The 25,289-nt window shown below is 30.6% G+C and overlaps 1 protein-coding gene and 1 long non-coding RNA gene across 5 annotated transcripts in view; one reads left to right on the top strand and one right to left on the bottom strand.

The window, feature by feature from the left end:
- Positions 1 to 25,289, bottom strand: part of LOC113521418 (rab11 family-interacting protein 4) — a 92,047-nt gene that overhangs the window by 1,620 nt on the left and 65,138 nt on the right. For 3 of the 4 annotated variants that reach the window (XM_031912679.2, XM_031912676.2, XM_031912677.2), the window contains 5 exons: positions 2,618 to 2,752; positions 2,206 to 2,358; positions 1,489 to 1,771; positions 852 to 997; positions 133 to 180 (listed from right to left, as the gene is read on the bottom strand). In XM_031912679.2, coding sequence (XP_031768539.1) covers positions 133 to 180; positions 852 to 997; positions 1,489 to 1,771; positions 2,206 to 2,358; positions 2,618 to 2,752 — 765 coding nt within the window. The remainder of the gene's footprint in view (positions 1 to 132; positions 181 to 851; positions 998 to 1,488; positions 1,772 to 2,205; positions 2,359 to 2,617; positions 2,753 to 25,289) is intronic. The other variant, XM_031912678.2, reaches the window with a different exon arrangement.
- Positions 7,039 to 9,569, top strand: LOC116413445 (uncharacterized). The gene is made up of 3 exons (XR_008253292.1): positions 7,039 to 7,167; positions 8,544 to 8,609; positions 9,278 to 9,569. It is a non-coding gene; the product is annotated as an uncharacterized LOC116413445 (long non-coding RNA).

Raw genomic sequence — 25,289 nt, 5'->3', positions numbered from 1 at the left:
CTGTTAGTATCGGAGTTAAGCAAAGAAATTTCATAAAGTCTGAAAAAGGTACAGCTAGTTAATATAAAAGCATGCAAGAATTAACCAGATCCCGTAAGGTACAGACATGCGCAGTTAGTAAAAATATCGTACCTTTTCCATCTCTATGTTGAGATCTGATTGTGTATCACTACCATCGGGCTGCAAAAATGCATACATAAAAATATATATGACTGTATCGCAAAATATCCTGCACATTTACCTTAGATTCAGAAGACTTAAGTCGTTAATCTAAGACAAATAAGATTGACGAGGCAAAAGCTTATGATTATGGTGACAAGACATAAGGTAATGAAGCACGAATTAGTATTTATGCATTTAATATCTTAATCGGCTGGATTATGTTTGAATTAAATAAAATACATTAAAAATAATTTATAGCAGTTGTATTATTTAGAAATTGTAGTTAGAGTAAAATGTTGCTATATTTTATAAACAGTGTGTAACTGCTTTTATTAATAATGGAATGGAATAATGATCAAAATATATAATTACTATAGCAGAGTAAAAGCAATTCTATAAAATTGATTTTATTTTTCTTATTAATCTTTTATTAATAATTACAAAGATTTAATCCCCATAATGTAACTGCTTAGAATTTCTAATGAAATGGATGCAATCATGTTATAGAGAAATCTTCAGAATATATTGACATAAATATTTGTGAACATAATTGACGATCCATGTATCCACATAATTGAGCATCTAAATAAGTGAATGATCAGTTTGCGTGTCCCATGGACAAGCTTGAGCAGGTCTATAGATAGAAAAACACAATGTTTAATAAACTGTGTAATGAATTAATAAATTACCTCATCGTCACTCATTTGTGAAAGTTCGTGTGCGAGGGAGTTGGTGGCGACAAGTGGTCCGCTGACGCCGTCTAGAAGACTGCGGCCTTCCTCTACACCGCGTGTTAATATCTGCGCCTGGAGTTCTTCTTGAGCTTCAGATAAAGCTGTAATAATAATTGTTTACAAATAAGATATATGTAAAATCAGGACCGTAGTAACTGTTTGATGACGAGGTTTTTTGGATTTTTGTGTTACAATGACTCTAACGATGCAAACTTTATACATGCATCAATATGCGGATGATACTTTTTTATCCCTTCGCAACATGTAGCATATTTATGAGAGGTAGTAACAGTCAGTACGGATTCAATAATTTTACATGCTATAATATGCGTTTAAAATATTTTTAATCTAAAATTCAATAAAAAATATTAAGAAATGTAATTAAATAAAACCGAAAAAGCAAGTTTAAAAGAGAATTTAATTGACGTATATGCTGTAAGTGACGTATATTAAGTTATGAAACGGAATTCTGTAGGTAATAAGTGTATGTACGGGTAGAGGTTTTTAAATCACAGTTTATTTTGTATATTTTGCAAAATAGTGTGAAGTGAATTAAAGAATAATCAAGGAGATAAACAGGTAACAGACTTACATTTATTTTGTGTTCTTAGCAATGTTAGTTCTTTCCTGAGCTCATCTAAACGAGGATCAGGAGGTGGGGGTGGAGCTTCTGTTAGTTTTTGCAGCTCCATTTTCGTGGTGGCCAACATCTCAGCAGTGGCAGTAGCAGCCTCGCGTTCCCGCCTTTCAGCTTCACGAGCTGCGTTTAGTTGAGCAACGAGCTCTCCTATTTGCTCCTGAGCTTCCCGGTGCGCTCGAGCAGATATTTCGGCATTTGCTCGTAGCGTTTCCGCTACGCCTCGAAGCCGTCCCACCTATTATGATAAACAGGTTAAAGTTAAACATATTACAAATACTAGTTACGAGTATTACAAAATTCAAATGTAATTTAGACATACAGTGTTTTAAACACATACATACATACCGCGGCCATAAAGACTTTGATAGCTAATATTTTTGTTAAAAAGTTCTCAAGTTAATGAAGTCTGTAAGAGCGGTAAAGCACAGGTGCCATGGGTATTGGAGTATAATTAGTGAGGTCATGTATTAGCAGTGTCTGTAGGAGATGGTTATTACTGTCTGTTATAGGGGCCGTATATAGTATCTTCACCATGATTCTAAATGTACTTCCTTTTAATAATTTTATTATTTCAGCTCTAAGTTATTCTTAGACTTAGTTTGCATTAAAAGCAAACGAAATAAATGGTACGAATTTTGTTTTATTTGCGTGTTTTAGGAAACTCATTACCTCTTGTTTAAGATCGGAAGCTTCGGTTTCTGCGGCGGCGAGTCGGTCATTGAGCGCGGCCTGCTGACTATCTCTCTCTCGCTCTACGCGTGCAATTGCATCTCGACATCTTTTCTGCTCCTCAGCGATGCGTTCCTCGCAACGGCATTCAATCTAGCAAAAAGTATGACTTTAAAATCTAATGGCATTACATTCAATTCCGAAGAAGGATGTAATCGACACTCATTTAGTGTAATTAATGATCATTAATGATATCATACATGTTATTTGCAGAGTTATTAGGTTTTTTGGCCTAATTAGTTTGTTGCGTAAGGTTTACTGTATTAAAATTTAACCACATTTTATGTTGATCGTAATAATTGACTGTGATCCAATAGAGCAAAAAATATTTCGAATATATATTTGTATATACCTCTCGTATTTGTTCATCAAGCATGTGCAGTCTGGCCTGCAATACAGCATTGTCGGCCTTTGCCCTGGCATAGCGTTCATCGGCCGTGCTCTGAGTGTCCGCCAATGATGTCACTTGTTGCTGAAGTAGTAAAACCTGGAGAGAAAAGAAAAATTGTTCTATATTAATAAAGCAGTAATAATAAAATAAGAATTTATGTGGTTGCTGTGTGATATAGGTGATATAAGATATGTAAGGTATGCCGGATTTTGTTATTCAAATTCTGTTCAATTCACGCGAGTAACAATATACCTCATAGTCTTTATACCTGAAAGGCATGAAGTAGCACGCTTCACATTACTTTGTGACTGTGAACTTTAAAATCAACTAATGAAGTGACCGGTTCCGAATTTGCTTTACCAAGAATCTATCCTCAGGTAGGATAAAATAAGCAAGATTAAAAAAGTTCAAAGTCAATATATAAATTTGCAAGAAGTTGTTCTTTATTTGATAATGAATAATGTTTAAGATATTTTTAAATAATTTTGTACTTAATATAGATTTTTCCTTTCCAATGGATGTCTTAAGAGGCGACTAAGGGAACTTAGTGATCAAGGGATGGGCAGCAACGTCCCTTTAAAATTATCACCAAAGCCTAAATGCGGTTGCCAACCCGCCTGCCAAACTTGGAAATTACTGGCAAAATTCCCCAATAAATGGAGGCTTATGTTTAGCAGTGGACAGTTAATGGCTGATATAATGATGATGATGATATCGATCCGTTAGTGATGAGACTTATTATATTATTTGGCGCAACAAGTGGGCTTGTCGATCGTTTATAAGTCAACAAGTATTATTTGTTGAATTCTTAAGATAATAATTTTATTCATAATCAAAAGCATGTGATCACAAAACTTATCAACAGACTTATTATGTGAATTAATTAACATTGTTGAATAGGTATTATTGGTATATAATTTGATCAGAATTTTATAATTTTTGATAAAGTTTAGTAAGTTTTGGTGTTTTCGTATTGATAATTTATTAACTAGTTTAAAGAGCATCAGTAGATGAAAGTAATAGTATAATTTCTGTGATATACAGCTCAACAGGTATATCTACCATAAAAAAATAATAGGTAGGTAGGTATCTAACGAATGGAAATGTAAATATATATTTCTGTGAAGTCTATTTCTACAGAAATTAATAAAAAATAAACAACTTTTTATTAAAATTATCACAGAATTTCTTTTAAAATGAAATCGTAAATAATCAATAAATTAATCGATTTTTTATTTGTATATCAATAGGCTGTATTATGGTCAGGTAAATTTTTTGTTCGCTTACATTTCCATTTAGTTCTATTGAAAGGGATTATTAATTAATTATAACTTTCCCTCCTTTTTATTAGTGTTTCAGATATTAAGTTAGTCTGGTCAGTTTTGTGAATCAGTGTACGCTTCAAAGACATTAGTTATTTCAGTAAAATCTGAATCATTTTGTTCGTCAAGAAACCTTGAGTCATTATACGCGCATTCGGTGGGATTGCGCTGTTGGCTTCACGAACGTAAATAAGTTTTAATTTACGATTGCGTATTAATCAATTTAAATCGACGGATGTAACATTTTAAATGGAGTAGCAAATTATATTATAGATTGTTAATTTTCTATTTAGCTTTTGCGCAAATTTTAAATTAAGTATTTATTATACGGAGAATTGTTGAATTTCATATCTTTTTTTATTATAGATTTTTTTTTATAATTGACGTCACATTGCAGTACAATTATAATTGCGACTTTCGAAGACTCCTGTCGAAGAAGAATAACGATGATGGTCACGTTGCTTTGTAATGAGATTTCCGGAATTCGGAGAAGGGTTTCCAATTGACCTGATGATAAATTTGGGACGAGCTTGTCTAAGTTGGTTCAGGTCTGAGTGTTCTGAGTTGTGGTCCCAAATGTAAGTATATTGTATAGTTCCTCATAACACACGGTACCAAGAACCAAGCAATCGATGTGATTGTATGGCACTTATTATTATGTTTATCTTTTCTATAATTAATCGAGCAATCCACAAGATAAGTATCTGCCAATAAAGTCAATATGTAATTGTATCTCTTGGATTGAAAATCGTACTAGATTTCAGTATAAATAACTGTTTTCTTTTTATATTTTATACAAATATAAAATTTAAATTCACATTTGGACGACAAGCATTGCTACGGACAGATTATTGTGCTTTAAAGTTTTGTTTTTATCTTGTCCAACAAATCATAAATCATATCCAATTGTTATTGTTTAAAGAGACCATTCATAAATACGTTATCTGTTTTACATTAAATATTAGATGCTATCCATGTTATTGGTCATAATTCTTTCGATATCGCTGCACACGTACCCGTATGCGTATGTTTTCATTTTTTGTTTAACATTTTATTAAAATTCATCTAATACCTACTTGGTTTATTCATGAAAATGTTCTACACACAGAAGAGAAATTATTTTATATTATTATTATGTTGTGTTATATATATTTAATTAATCTACAAATCGGGTGCGTAAATAATACCTGTATAACAGCTGCATACCAATTTATAAATTTAGAAACCAATCTCGTAACTTCGTATATTGAAACTGGACTTCTAATAAATTTGCATTACAATATTGGTAGCCATACCTATACTTGTCTTTCTAGCCTCTCTCTTGAGTATGAAGTAAACTAAGCACTTATTAGTAAGTATGTAAGTAAATAGCGAAGTCTTACAATTAATTTATCAATCATAAAATTAGTGAACGTAGTTCGTACGGTTGCAAATTAGTATGTATTTTTACGTGTATTTATATATAAATCTTTTATAAAAAAAAGTATGTAAATGACAGTGAAACTCGTATCAAAACCTGTTTCGTGGTTTTAGAAGAGTAAGCGAAAAAATAAACTTATATAGACAGCAACTTTGATTTATACTGTTTACAGATATAAATAATGTTGCATAACAAAATGGTACAGTATTATAACAGACTGCATCAATTTTAGAATTGTTTGCATTCATTTAAAATTAAAAATACTAAAAACAGTTTAAAGAAAAATAAAAATTCTGAAATAGACTATGTAGTTGTTTTCATGGGGTTTGTTCTTGAATTAGTTATCTAAAATTTTTTCATGTGAATTAACTATCAAAACTTGAGATGAACATTTTTTATACCACTGAAAAACAAGCATTGATGGTAAGCGGTAAGTCGTTTTTTACGTGCGCGTTAACCCTAAGAAACCTCATTATTTTGAAGAACCCCATGCTGTAGTCTCTTGGGAAAACCTCGGCAGGGAGCTCATTCCTTTGTCTACAAGACAATATTTATAGAATTTTGATTCTAACTCGTATAGTAGTTTTCTCTGTAAATCAATTTATGATTATTAACGATGTTATGGACATCTTTCAAGCAACAATTGGACATTTTAACATATTATCCTTAAATATATTGTATATACCTATGCTATAAAGTAGAAGAATAATGGAAAAAGGCATTCCTATATTAAACGTATCATACGTATAAAAGCCACATTATCAATTTAGTTACTTCTATAGCTTATCCATTATGTCACAATTTTTATCATGAATGTAATGAGTCGTTACAGGAAGAAAAGTAACATATAGGAAGAAAATAGTTTACTGACGTTTAGAAGAATACACGCACTACTAATTTTCATAAATATAAGGTGTAGACAGTATTAATAGTATGTAGTATGTATGTACGTGCGTGAAATAGCATGGGTATTGTAATGAGCGAGTAGTATAAAAACGGAGACGCCTCGATGTCCTAAAAACTAATTCTAGTAGGCTATTAGGTCATTCACCAAAACTACTCAATGACAGTTCATTAGGGTTGCCAATTTTTACTCGGATTATTCATATTTTCATCCGGTAGGTAATAGCGAAATCAAACTCGAAATTATAAAGACGAAAAAAAGACGGTAATTTTAATATTATGATGGAGAATTAAAAATTTACGTTGAAAATAGTTTTATATCGAAACGCTTTTAAGTTTTGCTATTGTTTGTTTATTTGTATAAAACAGAATGAAAAGTGCGTTTGATAATTATAAAATACTAAAAAGTCTTAAAAAGAATACTACATTAAATTGATTAGAAAAAAAAAAACAAAGATATTAAAAGTTGGAATGTAAATTATACACGTAGAAAAAGTGATCAGTAATTAACTTATTGTACATCTGATCAAATCTAATAAGGTACAGTTTAGAACTTTCGATCAGTATTCAAAAAGTAAGAGTGCCTGACAGTAATCTGTTTTCGATTTTACTTTTGTTGGAGCACCGGAGACTGGGACGCGGGTTTCACCTGCTCCAAACAGATTGTACTTTGCGAGATATTATATAGAGAAACGGAACAACAGGTGCTTTTAAATGGAGAAACGTGTTTGAAGAAAGACTTTGAATTTAAAAGCAGCGTACCATAACATTTCGATATACTTTATATAGAAATCAAAGTATTATGCGTTTGTCGATTAATATTGAAATTTTCTACTTATATGCATTGTAAATTAATATATTAATATGTAAGTATTAACTTTGAACGTTAAAGTATAAATTATAATAAATTAAAATGAATATGTTGCAGATAAATTATATGTATTATGTAATTTTGTTGTATTGAAAAAAAAAAGATATATCTACTCATAGGATTTCTGATACGTATTTAAATCGTTCAACTATTAAATATTAAATTGTTTTGAAACATACAATATTACCTAAATGCAAAAGACACGTAGGTATATAATAAGTCGATGGGCAATGTTTACTTTCAAATAGTTATTTAAAAGAAAGAATGAAAGAAAAACAAAATTATTTGGCGCATTAGCAATAGCTTATCATGGTGCTTTTTATAAGAATAAAAGTATAAGATTATTATTTATATAAAATACGAGAGAAAGTGAAACCAATTATAAACTTACATTTCTCTGAATCAGTTAATCGCTAAATCATCGATTGCTGCCGAAACGCCGACAGTATTATATAGATTTAATGTATAATTAATAGATGTAAGAATATCTTTTGAATTCATACTTTTTTATAGAAGTTGGCAAACAATCTGGAAAGTGATATGCTTTAAAAAGGCACATCTGTACTCTTAGATATATCTTTTCAAAGCTTCGTTAGCAACCTTGGGTGAGCACTGGACGATTCTGTGGTGAGCACGACCTATCCTGCCCCGCTTTAAATACGCCCATCACTATCGCCTAAAGAAATGAACAAAATTGTAAAATTATAGAAACTACTGTGAAGTCCATGGTAACCTTGATGTATTGTCATTTCTAAGGATTTTTTTTTGATTGGCGATAATGGAATGATGACTCTATTCTAAGCCTTCAGATAGGAGTTTTGCATTTGTATACTGTAATTGCACTGACAGAACCCACTCTGCAAACCGAAACAATGCTATGCAAACACAGGTGCTTGGTGATAGAAATACAAGTGGGACAGGGGTATCACATACATATATGGATATAATATATATCTATATATATCCGATATATATCTTATATCCAGATGACTTTTGTCTGGTACAAAATATTGAGTACATTTGAGTAATCACAATACAAGTAAATAATTCTGTATTAATCGTAGGCCTATCCTTTGATGTACTTCTAAATAAAAGCAACTGGGTACACTTATATTGTGATAACAAATATGATTTTAATATTAATTTGTTTGCTTTAAGACTAGTACCTATTAAAAATGAGTGATTAATATTTAAATATATGAACAGTCCAACAATGTGACCGCGTCGAGAACTGATAACCTCGTTATTTATAAAACAGAGTAGACATTCTTTGGATTTATCATAAATATTATTGACAATATGAGCTCTCAATATTAGTGTATGTAGAGTTTGGTTATAAATATTTTATTAAAACTTCTTTATGCTTTTTAGATATCAATATACCTTTATTGGATGTATTTGAAATGCGTGTCTAACAATTAAATTGCGAATCATTAGGTAAGTATTACTAATTTTAGTCGGACGCCTATAGACACTTCATGGACTGATTCTACAGCAACAGATAGTACGTTACCATAATTGTATTTAAGTGCTATCAATAGTCACTTTAACTGAATAGCTTGCGAAGTGAGCGCTCGTGACTTCCTTAAGTGAACACATTTTCTTGGGCCAACTTGTCTTGCAACTTTCCAGCGTTTGTTAACAACTATACGTTTACTGATGGATATTAGCGGTTCGGTTACTTCCAATTTAAACTGTAGTAATGTTTAATGTATCTTCCACACTCGAAAAATTTAGCTTTAAATTTAGCCTTAAGGAATACGTATCCTTTCCTTCACTACTAGAAATTGAAGTTAAATTCCAGCATGTTGTTTTATACTATTAAAGAATATAATAAAAATGAAGTATAATAGTTAAGGAAGACTTCCGTCAATATAAGAATAAAAACTTTCATTGAAACTACGGTCATGATTAAAGGATTAATCATCAAAAATTTTTTTTTATATTTTTATCCCCGTTCCTTGTGAAAAGTGTTTACATTATCAAGATTTTTAATTGTTATACCTTATAAGATGTATCTCATATATCGTATGATTTTTTCTTCAAATTGCTGGCATTATTTCGTTCTCTTCGTTTTGAAATAATTTGCTCCCATTGCTTTCCAGATCCTTCTGCAATAAGGACGAACTTATTCCGGATGAATCTATTAAGCTGAGGGAATATTGGTCACTGCGGTTAAATCGATCAAGCAGAGCGGAGGCAGGGCCAAATAATTTATTTATGGATAAAAAGTTACATTAAATTATTTTTTTATATGCGCATGGAATTTAAAAAATTAAACAGGTTTTCATGACTTTTGTGATTGAATGGTCGTATGACTGACTAATTTATGACTTTACATGATAATGAATGCAAGTCAATGCATATGCACTATATTTCCTAGTCCCAACAAGTAAGTGCAGGTCAACGTGCGGTAAATAAGTTGTTAGATTCGATTCAATCGATATCAATTACAAATTCAATTCTAGTCAACAGTATAAATAACGGCGAACTGCAATGGTTAATTCTAGGCCGTTATGATAGATTCGTTAACTCATTAGATTAATTAATACATAATTAAGTGCGAGTGTTCGTTTTTATGCAATTTTAAAACAAATTTAGTGGTTAAACTGTACAAATACAATTAAAATGGATTAATTATGTATGCCAATTAATTAAAATAACCAAGAGTCCTTGTTAAATTAGTACATTGTTTTATCAAAAGGATGTAAGTACAAAAATATCGTATATCGGAAAACGTTAGTCAATGTGAATAAATTAGGTTTTTGTGATAGCACAAGTATTAAGAACACAGTATAGGTAAGTATATCTATACTAATATAGGAAGTGGATGTAGAGGGTTCCAGCAGTTGCATGCTACGCTAACCTGATTATTAGCGTATTATGCAGAAAACGCAGAGCTGGTGTGGCCATGGCTTAGATTTTGCACTAAATAAAGTAATTTATAATTATTTACTCTGATTCTTCCGGAGAACTTTTATAATAACTCACTGTTCTACTAGATTTGTGAAAAATCTCAGGTAAGCTTTTTACTGAATCTTCGGTTTTCCGCATATTTCATAATTAGGGATTTTCAAATAGTGAAAATCATATTGCAAAATTTTATAGTTAACGTACCTATTGCCTCAAATTTTGCTAATAAGTACCTATTAATTAATTATTTAGTTCCGAGCTATCGTTGCCGACTGCTATTACCTGCTGGCTATTAATAGCGGAAATAAGTTATTATTATAGCCAGAACTTGTCCAGATAAGTCACTGTAATGTGTGCCTATTAGGTGTTTTTTTTGGCGTAAATATGTGTGCTATGTTTTAAATTTAGCGGGTTAAAAAACCTCTGACACAAGGGGTATAACACCTAAAGTTTTGGGGGCAAGAGTGATCCCATATGTTCTATCTGGGCGCTCTTAGAAATAGCTGTATAATTATTTTTATATTATTAGAAATGGTGAAGATGAGTGCCTTCGTCTGATAGAAGGAGTCTTATATTACTGTGTGATAGTTGCCATTCCCAATCATTTAAGTACACGAAAGATTTATGAACTTCTAGGTAATTCTAGAAACTAAGGTTAATAAGCTATTATTCCCAAGTTATATGTATTTGTATTATATACTATATGAGGGGCAAGAAATAATTTTTGTCAACTATCTAGAGTTAAATATACTAAATGTGTTTCAGCTGTTACGAGATTGTGAATTTTGAATATTTTAAAAGGCAGCCATGGTTGAGAAAGAAAAGTAATAAATGAAAAACTTCACAGGCACTAGTTGTATGCCTTTCTCAACCAACTATTGTTTATCATGAGGAATATATTAAATTATAGTATTGTTTTCATGCGTCGGGGTTCACTACATAACTCTATTATGCTTGGAATTGGCTAAAAGTGTGTGAAAACTGCGCCTATTGAATAAGTAATCAAGTTATCTGATGGTGTTAAAGTTGCGTTACGCAATGAGATAATATATCCATAACAGTTTTCCTAGAATCTGTGTAAAATTTGGTAGTAGGTGGTAATAAACGTGTCCTATTGGGCATGTCTCTGTCATTAAATCAAAGTATTGCAGCAATAAAGAGATCGGAATCGGTAACTAAGTAGGTTGTAAACGTTTTAAGAAACGAAATCATGCATTTTGGGGTGTAGTGATCTATATGTAAGATATAATTCCACAAAAACATCAATGAGGACTAAAATTAAAGCGGGGATACGGGAACCAAATACGAGAGTAAATTCTATCGATAGCAGAATAAATTTTTAAAATAGTAATAGTTTAAGATATCGTGGAACCTAAATATAAAAATACAAACTGTAAAACGGAAGTCCTTTTCTCTTTTAAAGTAGATTGAATCAACCTATCAGATTAAAGTTTTGCAGCATTTGAAGATCATAAAAGTCTTAAAAAGTGCAAATTGTACGCGAGATTGAAGGAAGATTATATGAATAACAAAACACTCAAGGAGACTGATGATAACGGCCATCAATCATAAATTTGTGAGCTCAGTTTTGTCAGCTTCTGATAACAATCATATCAAATATTGATAAAATTTGACAGTAGTTATAAGTTTATTTGTAATAGATGAATATGAAGTGTTTAAATAAACGCCTACATATATTGAGTCAATTGAAATTATTTGGATCTGGGTTGAAATGAAGTAGAGGATGGAAAATTTCGATTGTAACAATTTATTATCATAAACTGCTGTTATTTCCTACAGATCTGAAGAAAAGTTCTTTCTCATCAATTCAAAAACCCTATTAAAACTTCTTGGAACTAATACAGTTCCAATACATATTTAGATCAAGTACACTTTTTGAGCAAATATTATTCGCTGTATAAGGCCAGTGCAAGTATAAAGGAGCATTGCATAAGTGATCTATTGTCTGTTATGAAGATGGATAGTGTTTGATCGATGAAAACGCGATGGATGAAGTGTAAGATCGCGTGACGATGGTGAACAAATCAGGGGCCGCGATAGCGCCGCCAGGTCGAGGAATTGCGATGGCGCGGCCCGGTCGCCAAAAAATAAACTTTTGTTTTCGATAATGTTCCGTGGCTGGCGGATACGCAATGTCTGTGACCGACTAGCCATAATAACTGTTTTTCCTATTATTATATTCGCTATAAAATAAATGAGATAATCAATAAATAATTTTTTCTGAAATTCCAAATATATGTTTGTTTATTGATATGGTAGATTTTTCGTTCTGATTGATTTGATAGTAAGAAGTAAATTTCTTATTTTACATGTTGTACCTACCTAATTTTGCTATAATTTTAATTTTTTTTTTGATGGGTGAAAATGGTATGGTAACCCCGCCTGCGCTAACGGGATACGCTGGCGAAGCACCAGTGAAGGGTGATATATCTGTGCCTCTAGTGAGAAAGGGTTCAATTCAAAATGGTCACTTTTCAGGAGAGCCAAAAAACTATTTTAAATAAAGAAAAAAAATTCTGCTGCTTTTATTATTTGCTAATTGAACAAGTCAATGATTGCATTTATAGTAATTTTTTCTCCTCTTTCTTATGAAATTGTCGATTTTTGTGTAAAACCTATAGTTTTAAAAATAATGCTATTATACCTAATCACACTTAACAAAAATATTAAAATTATGATGTGAAAATAGTTATAAGTTGAATTAAAACTATTTTATTGAAGTATTGAAGAAAAACAATGATGTGTATTTTATGCTATAAAAAAATAATCGCTATTAAATGGTGTAAAAGGGTTCAAATCGAACTGATTCATTTTACAAAAATATTTTTTGTAAAATATTGTAGTTATATTTCTAATTATGACTTTTTTACCACAAATATTTTGTTAATTGTAGCCTTTTACATGTTTACTATCTCTATTGTTTTTAAAGATATCGTTACGATTCTTATACCATTCGAAAGAGAAAAATTTGCTTATTTAAAGTAGCCTAAAAAAGAAAAAGGCTATAACTTGAGTTATACCCTTTCTCACTAGAGGCACAGATATGAGAATGAAAACAGGCCAGTTAGCCCATCACGATCAATTCATCAGGAATTAACCATGATAGTTTCCAGGGAGAACCGCGAGTAGGTCGACCTGGTTGGGTATATTGCTATATATATTGCAATAGGATTCTCAGTCTCCATTACTAACAATACCTTCCCCCCCCCCCCGCTATAATTTTAATTAGCTATCTATATTATAACTTATTTGTAGGTACCTACATTAATTGTTTATTACTGCGTTTAAGTGAATCAGTTGAGGATAAATTAATCATATTCCTGGGTAAAAATCTATTGACGTTATTGCCATTTATTAGTAATGATCCCTTTGATGACTAACAAGTACCTATAGCATTTTCATAGCGAATTTTTATATAATTAAATGTAAATTATATAACTATCAGTGTAATAAACAAATAAGAATTCTCACTTGATCGGAGAGATTGTCACACCACTGATGCGCAGCAGTTTTCTTTCCTCCGTTTAATCCGTTATTCAAATGAGGAGTCAGTGGGCCTCCAGTGAATAAATCCTCAGTAAGGCTGGCATCTGAAGTAATACGACCACGGGCTCCTGGCGATGGTCCTTGGGGTCCTACAAAGTCAAATTGACCGTCCCACATGTCGTATTCAAGTTCGAGACTATCTTCAACTTCAATCGCTTCACCCATCGCGCCTCTTGAGCGGTTGAATATTCCCGATTTAAACATTTAAGAATTAGTTCATTCACAAGTTTGTTGATGTTTGGACCAATTCCAATACTTATTTATTAGTGCACTTCACCTTAAATTTATGTATTTAAAACTATATTGCAATCAATATTTAATTTGACTTCGATCAAGATTAGAATAAATTTGATTAGAGATAAAGCTAATTTGTAATGGCACTAGAACAAGTTTCGATTGTTTTTACGATATGTAAACGATTTCGTACTAATCCAATACTTATAAGAACCAATATATAACACAAGGAAGAAATGTCACTGTTTGTCACATTTTAATTCACAGTTCCGATATGAAAAGTTAGTTCACAATTATTGACGAGACACCCTCTAGTTATCGTCGTATACAAGAATTAAAACATCAGGCAAGAAGAGACACCGACGAAGTCGAATTAAAATTTTCGACATTTGTTCTGACATTATTTTCTGGATCAATGAACAGCGCGTATGGATTGCGACGCGTTAAATTATGTTTGAATTGTATGACGACGTTTCTGAGTTTGTGATGTACAGGGAAGCAAACTTGAAGAGACCGTTGTTCACGTGAAGTTAGCTCACAATCGCGCTCGGCACTAGTGGCGGCGCGGTGGGCGCTCGGCCGGCGCGCCCCACCCATCGACATGATTATCAAAGGTCCGACGTCGCTGCACCACACATAAAGTTTATTCGCTCCCTGCGCATATGCATGACCGTCTGATGGATAGGTCAGATTCAATAACCCCTTTCATACGCTCCCCCAGTCTGTTGCATCTCATAATTTTACGGGCGAGGGGCTCCATGATTGCATTCGACGGTACCAGATGGAGAAACGATACAGACTGTTGACTAGCATTAAAATGCAACAGTGTTTATTGTAAATAAAAATAAAATTAGAAGAAATCTGATTAATTCTTACAACAAATAATTTACAATAAAATATGAAATTATTAGGTACTTATGAGTTGGATAAAACAGGTTTTATGATGAGTACAGAAGTAGATAAAGTATTTAATTGTACAAGCAAAATATTGATATATTAGATAATTTTAGGGATAACAATAATTTGAATACTGGAATCACAATAATAAAGATTGAAAAGGTGATACCATAATGAATAACAATTATAGCAAATTTATTAAATCCAGATTTGAAATAGTCTCAATTGTTTATATTTCACAGCGTGTGAATTTTGTGTTCGGAAGTTGAAATGAATAATGTTGCAGGCTCTGTTTTACGTGTATAGATTACGAAATTATGAAACAATAAGTAAAAAATCTGAAGTAACGTAATATAGGATTCAATCTTAAAACAAAGCACGATTTATTTTTAGAGAAGATAAATTTATATGATACCCATTTGGTTCATGCAATCATCTTCATTTCTAGTAGTTTACAAGTGTTTATAAGTTTACTGCACCAAAATAGATCTTTTAAGCACTTAAAAATTTAAAGTTAAAAGTAATACGATTATATAATAGCTATTGGATATTGAACTGTGATACATTTAATTATAATAAAATGAAGTTAATTGGTTAATGATAAACACTGAATTTAATTTGCAAACCATTTTTTTATGTGAATTTTTTTTTCACAGTACTTTGATTACACTATCTCGCTTTTATCGCCAGGTCAAGGTATCTCGCTTTATGAAGTAGAGTATTTTGAACTAATTTATCACAATTTACCAGAGGGAGACTTTGTACAAAAGTCGATTGCTTGGGTACCTCTGTCCCATTCGTGTTTCAACCGTGAAGCAGTTGTGTTTGCATGGCTGTGTTTCGGTTTGAAGGGTGGGATATGGCGTGAATTTACTGGGTACAGAGGAATAACACCTGAGTCCTCAGGAATGGCAACACATGCGGGGTATCATGGGCGAAACAGTATACTCTGTTATGTCCATGGTACTGCTCATGTCTATAGGCGACGGTTACCACTTTCCATCAGGTGGGCCGTCAGCTTGTTTGCCATTTATGTTGTATATAAAAAAAAATATCACAATTGGAATTTAAATGAAAATGTAAATTTGGTAGAAAAATAAAAGTAGATAGATAAGAAGTAATAAAATTCTTTCTTCTTTAACATCCTATCTTGCTATGTGAGTAATCCTACATATTTATCTTTACTTAATTTATGCTTAAAATTTTTATTATTGTGACAAAGTACGAATTAAATAATGATCATCATCAGTGAAACAAACAAACAGAAGCTATATCTGATGTAAAAAATTAATTTCAGATAAAGCTTCTGACACTATATTTTGTAAATGTAAGAGATTTTATTACAGAGTCTTGTTTCTTGGTCCTTTTTAAATACAGCACCAAATAATGTAATTACAGATTCTGTAATTATATGTAGATATTTTAATGTAAAATATTTAATCGGTTCGTGTGACAAGTTACAGCATAGACAATAAACTTCGACCGTATGTATCCATTGTCTTAATCCTAACAGTTGTCCGTTTTAGCTCTGATGAGGACAAACACTAGGTATGGAAGTACTCGTATTATGAGTCATGCATAGCATGTAAGATAGGTCATCATTATGTGCTTAGTTTGCGATAATATGCCATTATTAATTTAATTTTCAGAAAGTAATTCTAAAGTTAATTTTATTTTAAAAATAAATTAAATATGAATATAAGACTAAACTAGTTATTAGTTTTGCGAGTCGGCAGCAAATAATGATAGACATGTCATATGCGTATACATACGAATATGCGTATACATATGAGTATGTATTTTCAATGATAGTAAACCTATATTGCCCTCATTGACATTTTATATATATATATATTATTTATATATATTTATTATTATTTATATATATTATATATATATATAATATTTAAACTATGTATCTTTTACTGTTTACTAAAATATGTTTAAAATCAAAAGTTTTATTAAATAAATTAGGTTTTACCTTGGTATGCGTTACCAGGATATGTTTTTATATAGTACCTTTATGTACTCGTATGTATAGCCAATTTCATAATGATTGGTGAAGCTGTTAAGGCGCTATGTGATAACAAACAAAACAAATTCTCTTTAAAGTCTATAAAATAAATTAATTTTGTATTTTACTTCCTATTTGGATACCCTACTTATACCATATACATAAAAAAAAAATCTATTTTGCTATTAAGTATTTTTATTGAACTTGGACATGCGATGTTAAACGTACCTATACATTTTGGCTTTTCCCCTTACTCATTTGTTAGTGATTTTCATGGCTTTTTAGTTACTGAAAAATCTATAGTTAGGTATTATAAGAAAAATCGTAAAAACGTTCTGTTCTGTGTAAAAGGTAATGTGTGTACGTACATTTAATTTAATAACATGAATTTTTCATAAAAAATATTCAGGAAGATAATTAGAAGATAAAGGATTTTAAAAAACTTTTGGAATGTTTTATCAGATCATAAATGACATAAGATATATATATCTCTATTGTATGAGGTTGCATAGAATTTAGAGGTCTTTATCTGTAAAAGGAAGTATACCATAAGAAACGCTATTATCAAATTAATTTCTTCTAATTTCTAAAAACGTTTAATAACAGAAATTCTTTAGTAAGTAAAGAGCACAAAGACACTTTCAAAGATACTACATATTTTCAAGCAAGAGGAATATTTATCTTTTACATTTTTTAAATAAAACTCAAATGCGAAATATAGTAAGAACTAGATGACGATTGATGACTTGTAAGATATGCAGTGCTGATGTTAAAATAATGACAGTGTCCAAACGCCGGTATTTTTTCGCATGGCATCGCTTAAAACAATGCTGCGTCCTCGCTTCAGTTCAAGGTTAAGAAACGCCTAAAATAGCTACCTAGTCCCAAAACATAAGATTTAAGAATTTAACTAACTAACTATTGCTGATTACGAATTGTTATGGGTCAGAGAGTTGAAAAATATCTTTTAATTTTGTTACCTACTGTTTACAGAATTAGTTGCAACGATGCTTTTCAATTATTCAAGGTTCTGATTAGATTATCATAATTGTAACATAATTATAAGGAGTGAGCATCCAGTTAAGGGGTTTCCTAGAGATTACCTACAGCAGGGAGTTTTGTAGGGCACTCCATAGGCCTCAGTAACCGCATCATTAGGCATATAATTTAAGAATGTGATTTATGCTTGTGTTTCCATTTAGGAAGAGTTACCTTCCTAAATGGAAGGAATTCCTGCCTAGTAGACCACTAATCTTATTTATTAAATTTCATAATCAATTGATTACACGATAAAGTGTTTTAAATTTTTCTAATGTGAGGATTTACTTTATATTAATAATATTAACCACTGCAAAGTATAAATTTCAAGAAGTTACAATGTAAGCAGTGAATTATAACCACTGCGTTACTACAAATAATGTGATACCCATAAAAGGATCAGTAAGAGCGGTATTGGTTAAACGTCATCCTGAACACATGGCAATTTAATGACTAATTGTACATTAATTGTACCATACGTTTAAATACATTGACGTCAACTACTTAACACATTTGCGAGTAGTATACTAATTTCAGAACAAAATAATATATACTGGATCATTTAAAATTCGTTTGTTTGAAGTTTCTGTTTTAATAATTGACTATATAAAAACAGCACTAATATAATAAAGTCAATAGTTGGACCATACAAGGGTTCTGTAGTTATGGTAACATGAAAAAGAATTGAAATATATTTGGTGTTACCTTCTTTAGTCATTCATTGGTAATTTATCATTGCTGAACATAGATTGACTAAACATACTCGTGGATAATGAAAAAAATTGAAGTTTTGTTTTAGTAGTCGATTTATTTCTCAATAGTTTAACCAGAGTCGACGCGAGATCAATTCGCAATAAATTGGTTAGGTATACAATTTGAAAATCACATAGTGGATGTAGATCGGCTGCATTACATTATAAATTATTATGTTATTAGTGCTGTGATAATTTTCGTTTCACATTATGTACTGTGTGTTAATAATATGTTTAAAGTGTCATGAAACACAAATAAATCGTCTACGTACCTATATATTGGCCAAAGTCAACGAAATTATCTGTTATGATATACGCTAAATATGTTTACTATATATACTACCTGCTTTTCAATTATATAGGTAATTATATACCTCCTAACTATAACATATTTATAGTTAAACCTTTGTCATAAAACACGTTTCATTTATGGCACGTAGATTTTAATTAAAAGCTACAAAAAGCGCAACTTAATTTCCACTGTATACATTACGATACTGTTAAGTTTACATTGTACCTACAATAAAGCAGCTCATTTCTTCCTTATGAGGTTAGTTAATATTAGCTTAAATCCAGGTCGCACTATAATGTTGTAGCTTTTACCAATCCGCGGTGTCATCTCACTTTAATTACAGATGTTGCGGTTACAATAATATTAACTGTGCTCTGTTAGATGCAGGGTTGTCAATAATATAATTATCTATTATTTTACAATGTAATTAAAATTGGTATATTCTCCTCTCTCTCCAAGTTTGAAACGATCTGATTTTTTGTCAATGTACTTATTCACTTTGTTCTTAAGGAGGTCTGTACAATATATTTGAAAATTTTAACGTACAATAAAGTGTATCTATCGTTCTACAAACTAGTAGAAATTATATAAATATATCTACGTTATATCTATAAATTATATACATAATTGCGTTACATATTGATATATATATATATATATATATATATATATATATATATATATAATTCTACTAAGAGTACTCTAAGTGACCAAATGATAGAGTGAAAGGCAATATTCTATTGAAATTCATTTTGTAAATATTAGTTTGAAAAAAATTTCCTTTTCGAGAGTTGGATAAGATTTGAATTTGAGTGACATAATTTATTTTTATTTTCTGCTTATTTTTTATTGTAAATGTGAATATTTTTATTGACAACCCTGTTATATCGATATAGCTAGTTCACACACGTTGTTCGCGCCCCAAAAACTTTTGCCTTCTTATAAGTATTGCGTGTGGATGGCCTACATGGGTGACGTTACTCTTCTGGTTGCCCCCACTTTGTTTGGCTTCCTGTAATTTTTATGTCTGAAAATATGTTACAATAGATCGACAATTTTTTTTCCATAATCATTTAGTGTCGGGATTAGGTCTGTCCAATGTAAATGGTTTACAAAATGGAAGCCTTTTATCTGTACCTTATCTACGATTGTAATTAAATGATTATATATCAAATAAAAATAAATTTATAATATTATAAATACCTTTATAATCTTAGGTATTTAATAAATAAAATAATGATAGGGAATATGAATATGTTATAATAACAATCAGTATCGCATCAAATTAACTTTTTGACTAAATTACATTACCTATTGTATAATGTGTAAGCAATAAAGTTTTACATTAACTTACAAAGGTACTAAAAATAACATTTTATCTAATTATTACTACTAATTTTGTCTTTATTCATACGTTTTGATTGGGACATAATTTTAAAAAAACTTTTAAACTTACTAGTTAACTAATTACTTTTTTGCATTTACGTAATCCAGATTATAAACTGCCTTTTATGTTTAATCTTGATTATCTGAATTTAAAAAAACACGCGCTATTGCGTGTAAAAAATGTTTTCGTCTTTTGAACTTTCCTTGGTTGATAAGACGCAAATTTTGAGGGCTGTTCCTAAAAGTTCCTTTGAATTTTATAATAAAATTCTTGTTTAATCGAATTCCTAATTTCAGCTTAATGTCATGGATCTGTATTTTAGTTTATTTAGTCGTCGATAGAGAATTCAATCCCATAAATTCGAAAGTGTTTCGTAAAACGCTTTCTTGTCTTGCGGACCCTCAATTTACGATACATTAAATAAATACAAAAAAAAAATTCTGCAAATATCAAAATCCGATCAAAATTTGCCGCGTAATATCCACAATATTTGTTGTTATGTTATATAGCAATGTTGTAAGTTACTTATAATAAATTTTTGGAAATGTTTGTTGGAGTCAACGACGTAAGCGTAACGCTCATGGAATAATAGACATAAAGAGGACTTTACATTTATTCGTCTCTTAACTTACTTAACTGTTATGAAAAATGTACGGTATCATGCGGTTTATTTAATAATAAACAATAGAAGCACAAAATTAAAACAGTTTAGAGTTGTATAATGGGTATTTCAGTATCTAATTAACCAGACCACTGTAATAAGCAAACAGCCATCTGCATACAATATGTCAGTTCGCACGCGTTCGTTCGCACCACTTTCCGTTTCACATTGTGACTTTTTGTCAGTCGTAGAACGTAATACATCATAATACTTTTATGGATATAATTTACGTAGTTCTATATCTAAATTTTTAGTCAACTGACTTGAAAAAAAGGATATTTTAAATTTCAATATATTTTTTTAAATTTGCGTACATGTCAAGTGATGTCTTTGCTACCATGAACTCATTAAATTGTCCCTATATTTTCAATATTGACAAGGATAAGAGTATTGCCATTTAAAAAATAGGATTTACTTCCGAGTTGGTCTTATATTATTTAATCAAAATTGAAGCCGTTATGTATTTTCGTAAACGAATAATGATATTTCGTTCGTTACAAATCCTTTCTTGAAGTGCCGGAAGGACTGAAATCATATTTAATATTTCGAGAACAATTCCTTACGTAATTTTAACATTCATATTATGATTGGATTCGAAATTTTGAACAACATTGTAAATAGTTGTTAATTGATCAGTAACTAATAAAGGAATAACATAATTTCGTAAATTATAAATAACTACACATGGTAGTGATTTTTAGAATGAACTGACTACGTACATAATTTCAATTGGCATTTGTAGATATAGGTATAAGTTCGCCCTATTATGGTATGTCCACATGCTGGCAATAAAAATTCTCGTTCTCTTTGACCGGTTTTATTGACACATTTTAGATAAAAGATTTTTTAGCGATATGCATCGAACGATCGGAGCTTCATGAAAGTTGTGAGTTATGCAAGTGAGATAGTTCGGCCTTATTTTCAATTTACAATACAGTTATGAAATATGGTCTCCAGATCAAATCATTCTGTTTATTAACCTTTATGTAAGCGACACTTAAAGACTTGTAAAGTACATTATACCCAGATAATGATGATTATTGATTTTTAAATATGCAATGGATCAATAATAATAAATCAATATTGGTATATTCGCAGACCTTATGTAATATTAAGTAAGTATATTGAAATGTCTCTCAATGATCAACATGATCATTATTATGTGCTTATATGTCATCTACCGTTTGTAACTGTGATAGTTTGCATTTTTTAAACTGGTTTACATTCTCAAAAAGGTCATTACAAGCAATATGCATTACTGTCTATGTTTAGAACGGGCTATTTTTATAATTTGAAGATTTACTTTAATAAATTGTTTATAATAAAATACAAATATTTTAGAAATGCAAATTTTTTAGTTTCTGTAGCACGATTGCATTGCGCGCACATGCATATGAAGGACGTTATAGTCGTTGCAGTGTATTTTGGAAAATTCAATGGTGTTGTTTGACTCTAGGCAATGATTAGAATTTTCCATGAGAAAACCCATAAGCTTGCATCTTCTAGTATCCAATATAAAAAGAGAGCCGGAGCGTTATAAAATTTATTATCTATTAAAAAAATATAAGTAAGGTTACACTTTTTTTATAACCCGAAGGGCTTCAATAGTTTTGTCGAATCAAGAACGACACGATTAATTGAATCATTTACTATTAATTGTGAACATACCAGTGATATATCTGTATTTCTACTCCCGACATCCTTGACACAGTTATATCACCCACGCACTGGTCCCACCCACTATGCAACACTATTGTCTACAAACTAACTCCTATACATTGGTACTGCATTAAATTCATAGACGATATATTGAATACAAGTAAAAGTTTTAGAACACCTTTAAGCCATGTAGTTTGGAGTAATGAAGTTATAAAACTTTTTACATAACTCTTATTATTTCGTTATTCATTATTTCTAGGGTTATATTAAAAACATTGCATGTATAGTCTGTTTATTGTCCTTGTGACGGTTCGCCTATAGTACAATAGGTTTAATACCATAAGTACATAGAAAAGTAACAGGGGTTCCTATTTGTGAGATTTAATATAAACAAACTTTAAAGTCAAGGTTCACAATAGTATACAGAGAAGACGTTACCATATATGAAATATTGACACAGAAGGGAAACTCCTTTGATGTGTTTCCAAAGTGTAGTGGATGTCACAAGAAAATTAAATAAATTAAACAAAAATATATTATATTTTATATATAACCAAATTATAGTTTACCTTTTTATCATCAGGTGTAAAAAAGATACATACAACACAGTTTAATAAGGTTTATGATCTTTAAAGTTTTATAAATTCGATAATCAATTTAATATAAAATACCAAAATACGTTAACATATAAAAAATTTGAATTTAAAGAAAAGTTCAGTTCGAATAATAGGCTAAATCTGATTATTGAAATATCTACCCTTCGGTGACATAATCTATGACGTTATTAGAGAAAGAATAAAAAAAAAAAAAGGAGGAGGAGAGCCGGCAGATCGGCGGGCGCGCGAGAGTCGCATGGAGTGGTGTTTTAAGGAACTGCTCAATAAAATATAAAAATAACTAGGATATAGATCTAGGAGGGACTGGTTCGATGAAGGGGTTTGAGATCTTAGTGTATCACTATGGATTAAGTGTGTGAAATTAATCAATAGAAGACTGGAGAATCCGGTGAGCTTGTTCCATTTATTACTACGTAGTTAGATTTTTGACTGTGATCACAGAAAGTCTATACTTAATATTTTTCCCAACAACTGTTAAAATACGTATTTAGTCGAGTCCATATACCTTTAGGTAATGCGTATATCGTTAAATGCAATCACATTTGAACAAATTTTACATCAATATAATTTACGTACTTACGTTATTCTACTCATATACAAAATCCAATTATATGGTCGTTTGATAGAACATCAATTTGATTCAATGTTCTAATTGTCCAGAAAATAATTAAATCAGATTAAACTATTATAATACTAACTAGTTTCATATCTAGTTATTATAAAGATTTATTATTGAATAATAGACTAAAGTGACTATGGTCTGGTCTCATTGCTGGGGAATAAGAGAGAGGGGTATTGATACCCTATAAATGCAAGTACCTCCATTGTTTGGAGTACTGTTTTATGTGTATTGTGGGGTCATTCCTTGTGTCAGTCGGTGAAAATTGCCTGTGTTCAGTCGTGGGTTGGTGAATGATGATGATGAAATATTTGTATTTATTACACTATTACAGTGTTGGTTTGGAATATCTGTTCATACTTAACGCTATGGTGAAGTGTCTACAATGATCAATTCTTAGTCTATATTTGATTATCCATTACTACATGTGGGGATTTGTTTTACATATATACAAAGAGACATCCACTGTTGCAAGTGATATTATGTGAATGTAATACTTTAATACATTATTTTGTGTTACTAGATAAATTCATGTGACTGTGGGGTGTTTATGGTAAACAAGCCTGTATTGTTTAAATAGATATTTTGTTTTGATTTATTATAAACATTATATTGATTTTGTTGTAGTAAGCAAGCTGATAATAACAATTCTGTGTGTATTACTGATTACTAATAATATTTAATTATGCTGATATTATAGGTGTGGATTTATTTCCTAATGGTAATAAAAGTACTTAAAGATTCTCTGAATAGTTATGCACTTGTGAAGCTATGTATTTTACTCATATTTAGGAGGAAAGTTGTCCCAGCGATAAGGTTTGTATGTGTGTTGTTTGTTCATGTTATATTGACTAGACAAGTTCAGACAGGGTTAATATTAGTGAAACTTTATTTTATATTTAATATACATATTTTGAATATTTATGAATAGAATGGAGATATACAAGTTTATAATAAATTTTATAAAATTCATTATCGTTTATATGTTGGGCTGTATCCAAAATATGAACCTATTAATATCAAGTTATTACTTTAGCAAACACTAACACTGATTATTCACTTCTTTAATAAATTTACATTAGAGTTTAGAAATCAAATAGATAGCATATTGGGAAAATCTTCACCACACATGTATTTGACTTATAATATGTAATATATTATATACAATTGCAATAATGTTAAACTTCTAATCTTCTGTTCATTCTTGAATTTGAAAGTAAGCTTGGCTACTGATATGAATATAAAACTGCAGCATTACTGGATACTATTAATTATTTCTGGTGTAAACCATGATTATTTATGTCACTGATAATTTAGTTGTATATTACGGTTGATATATGATGATTTTATATTTAATTATATTAAACAAATACAAATAAACAAACTTGCTAGTATTTGTTACGTTGACAGTTGTGATAGATAATCAAAATTCAATTCAATACATCAATACGTCATTCAATACGTCAT

This window comes from Galleria mellonella, unplaced genomic scaffold (assembly GCF_026898425.1).
Source record: "Galleria mellonella isolate WM207_F2 unplaced genomic scaffold, CSIRO_AGI_GalMel_v1 utg55, whole genome shotgun sequence".
NCBI lineage: Eukaryota > Metazoa > Arthropoda > Insecta > Lepidoptera > Pyralidae > Galleria > Galleria mellonella.
This window is presented reverse-complemented; position numbering and strand designations above follow the sequence as displayed.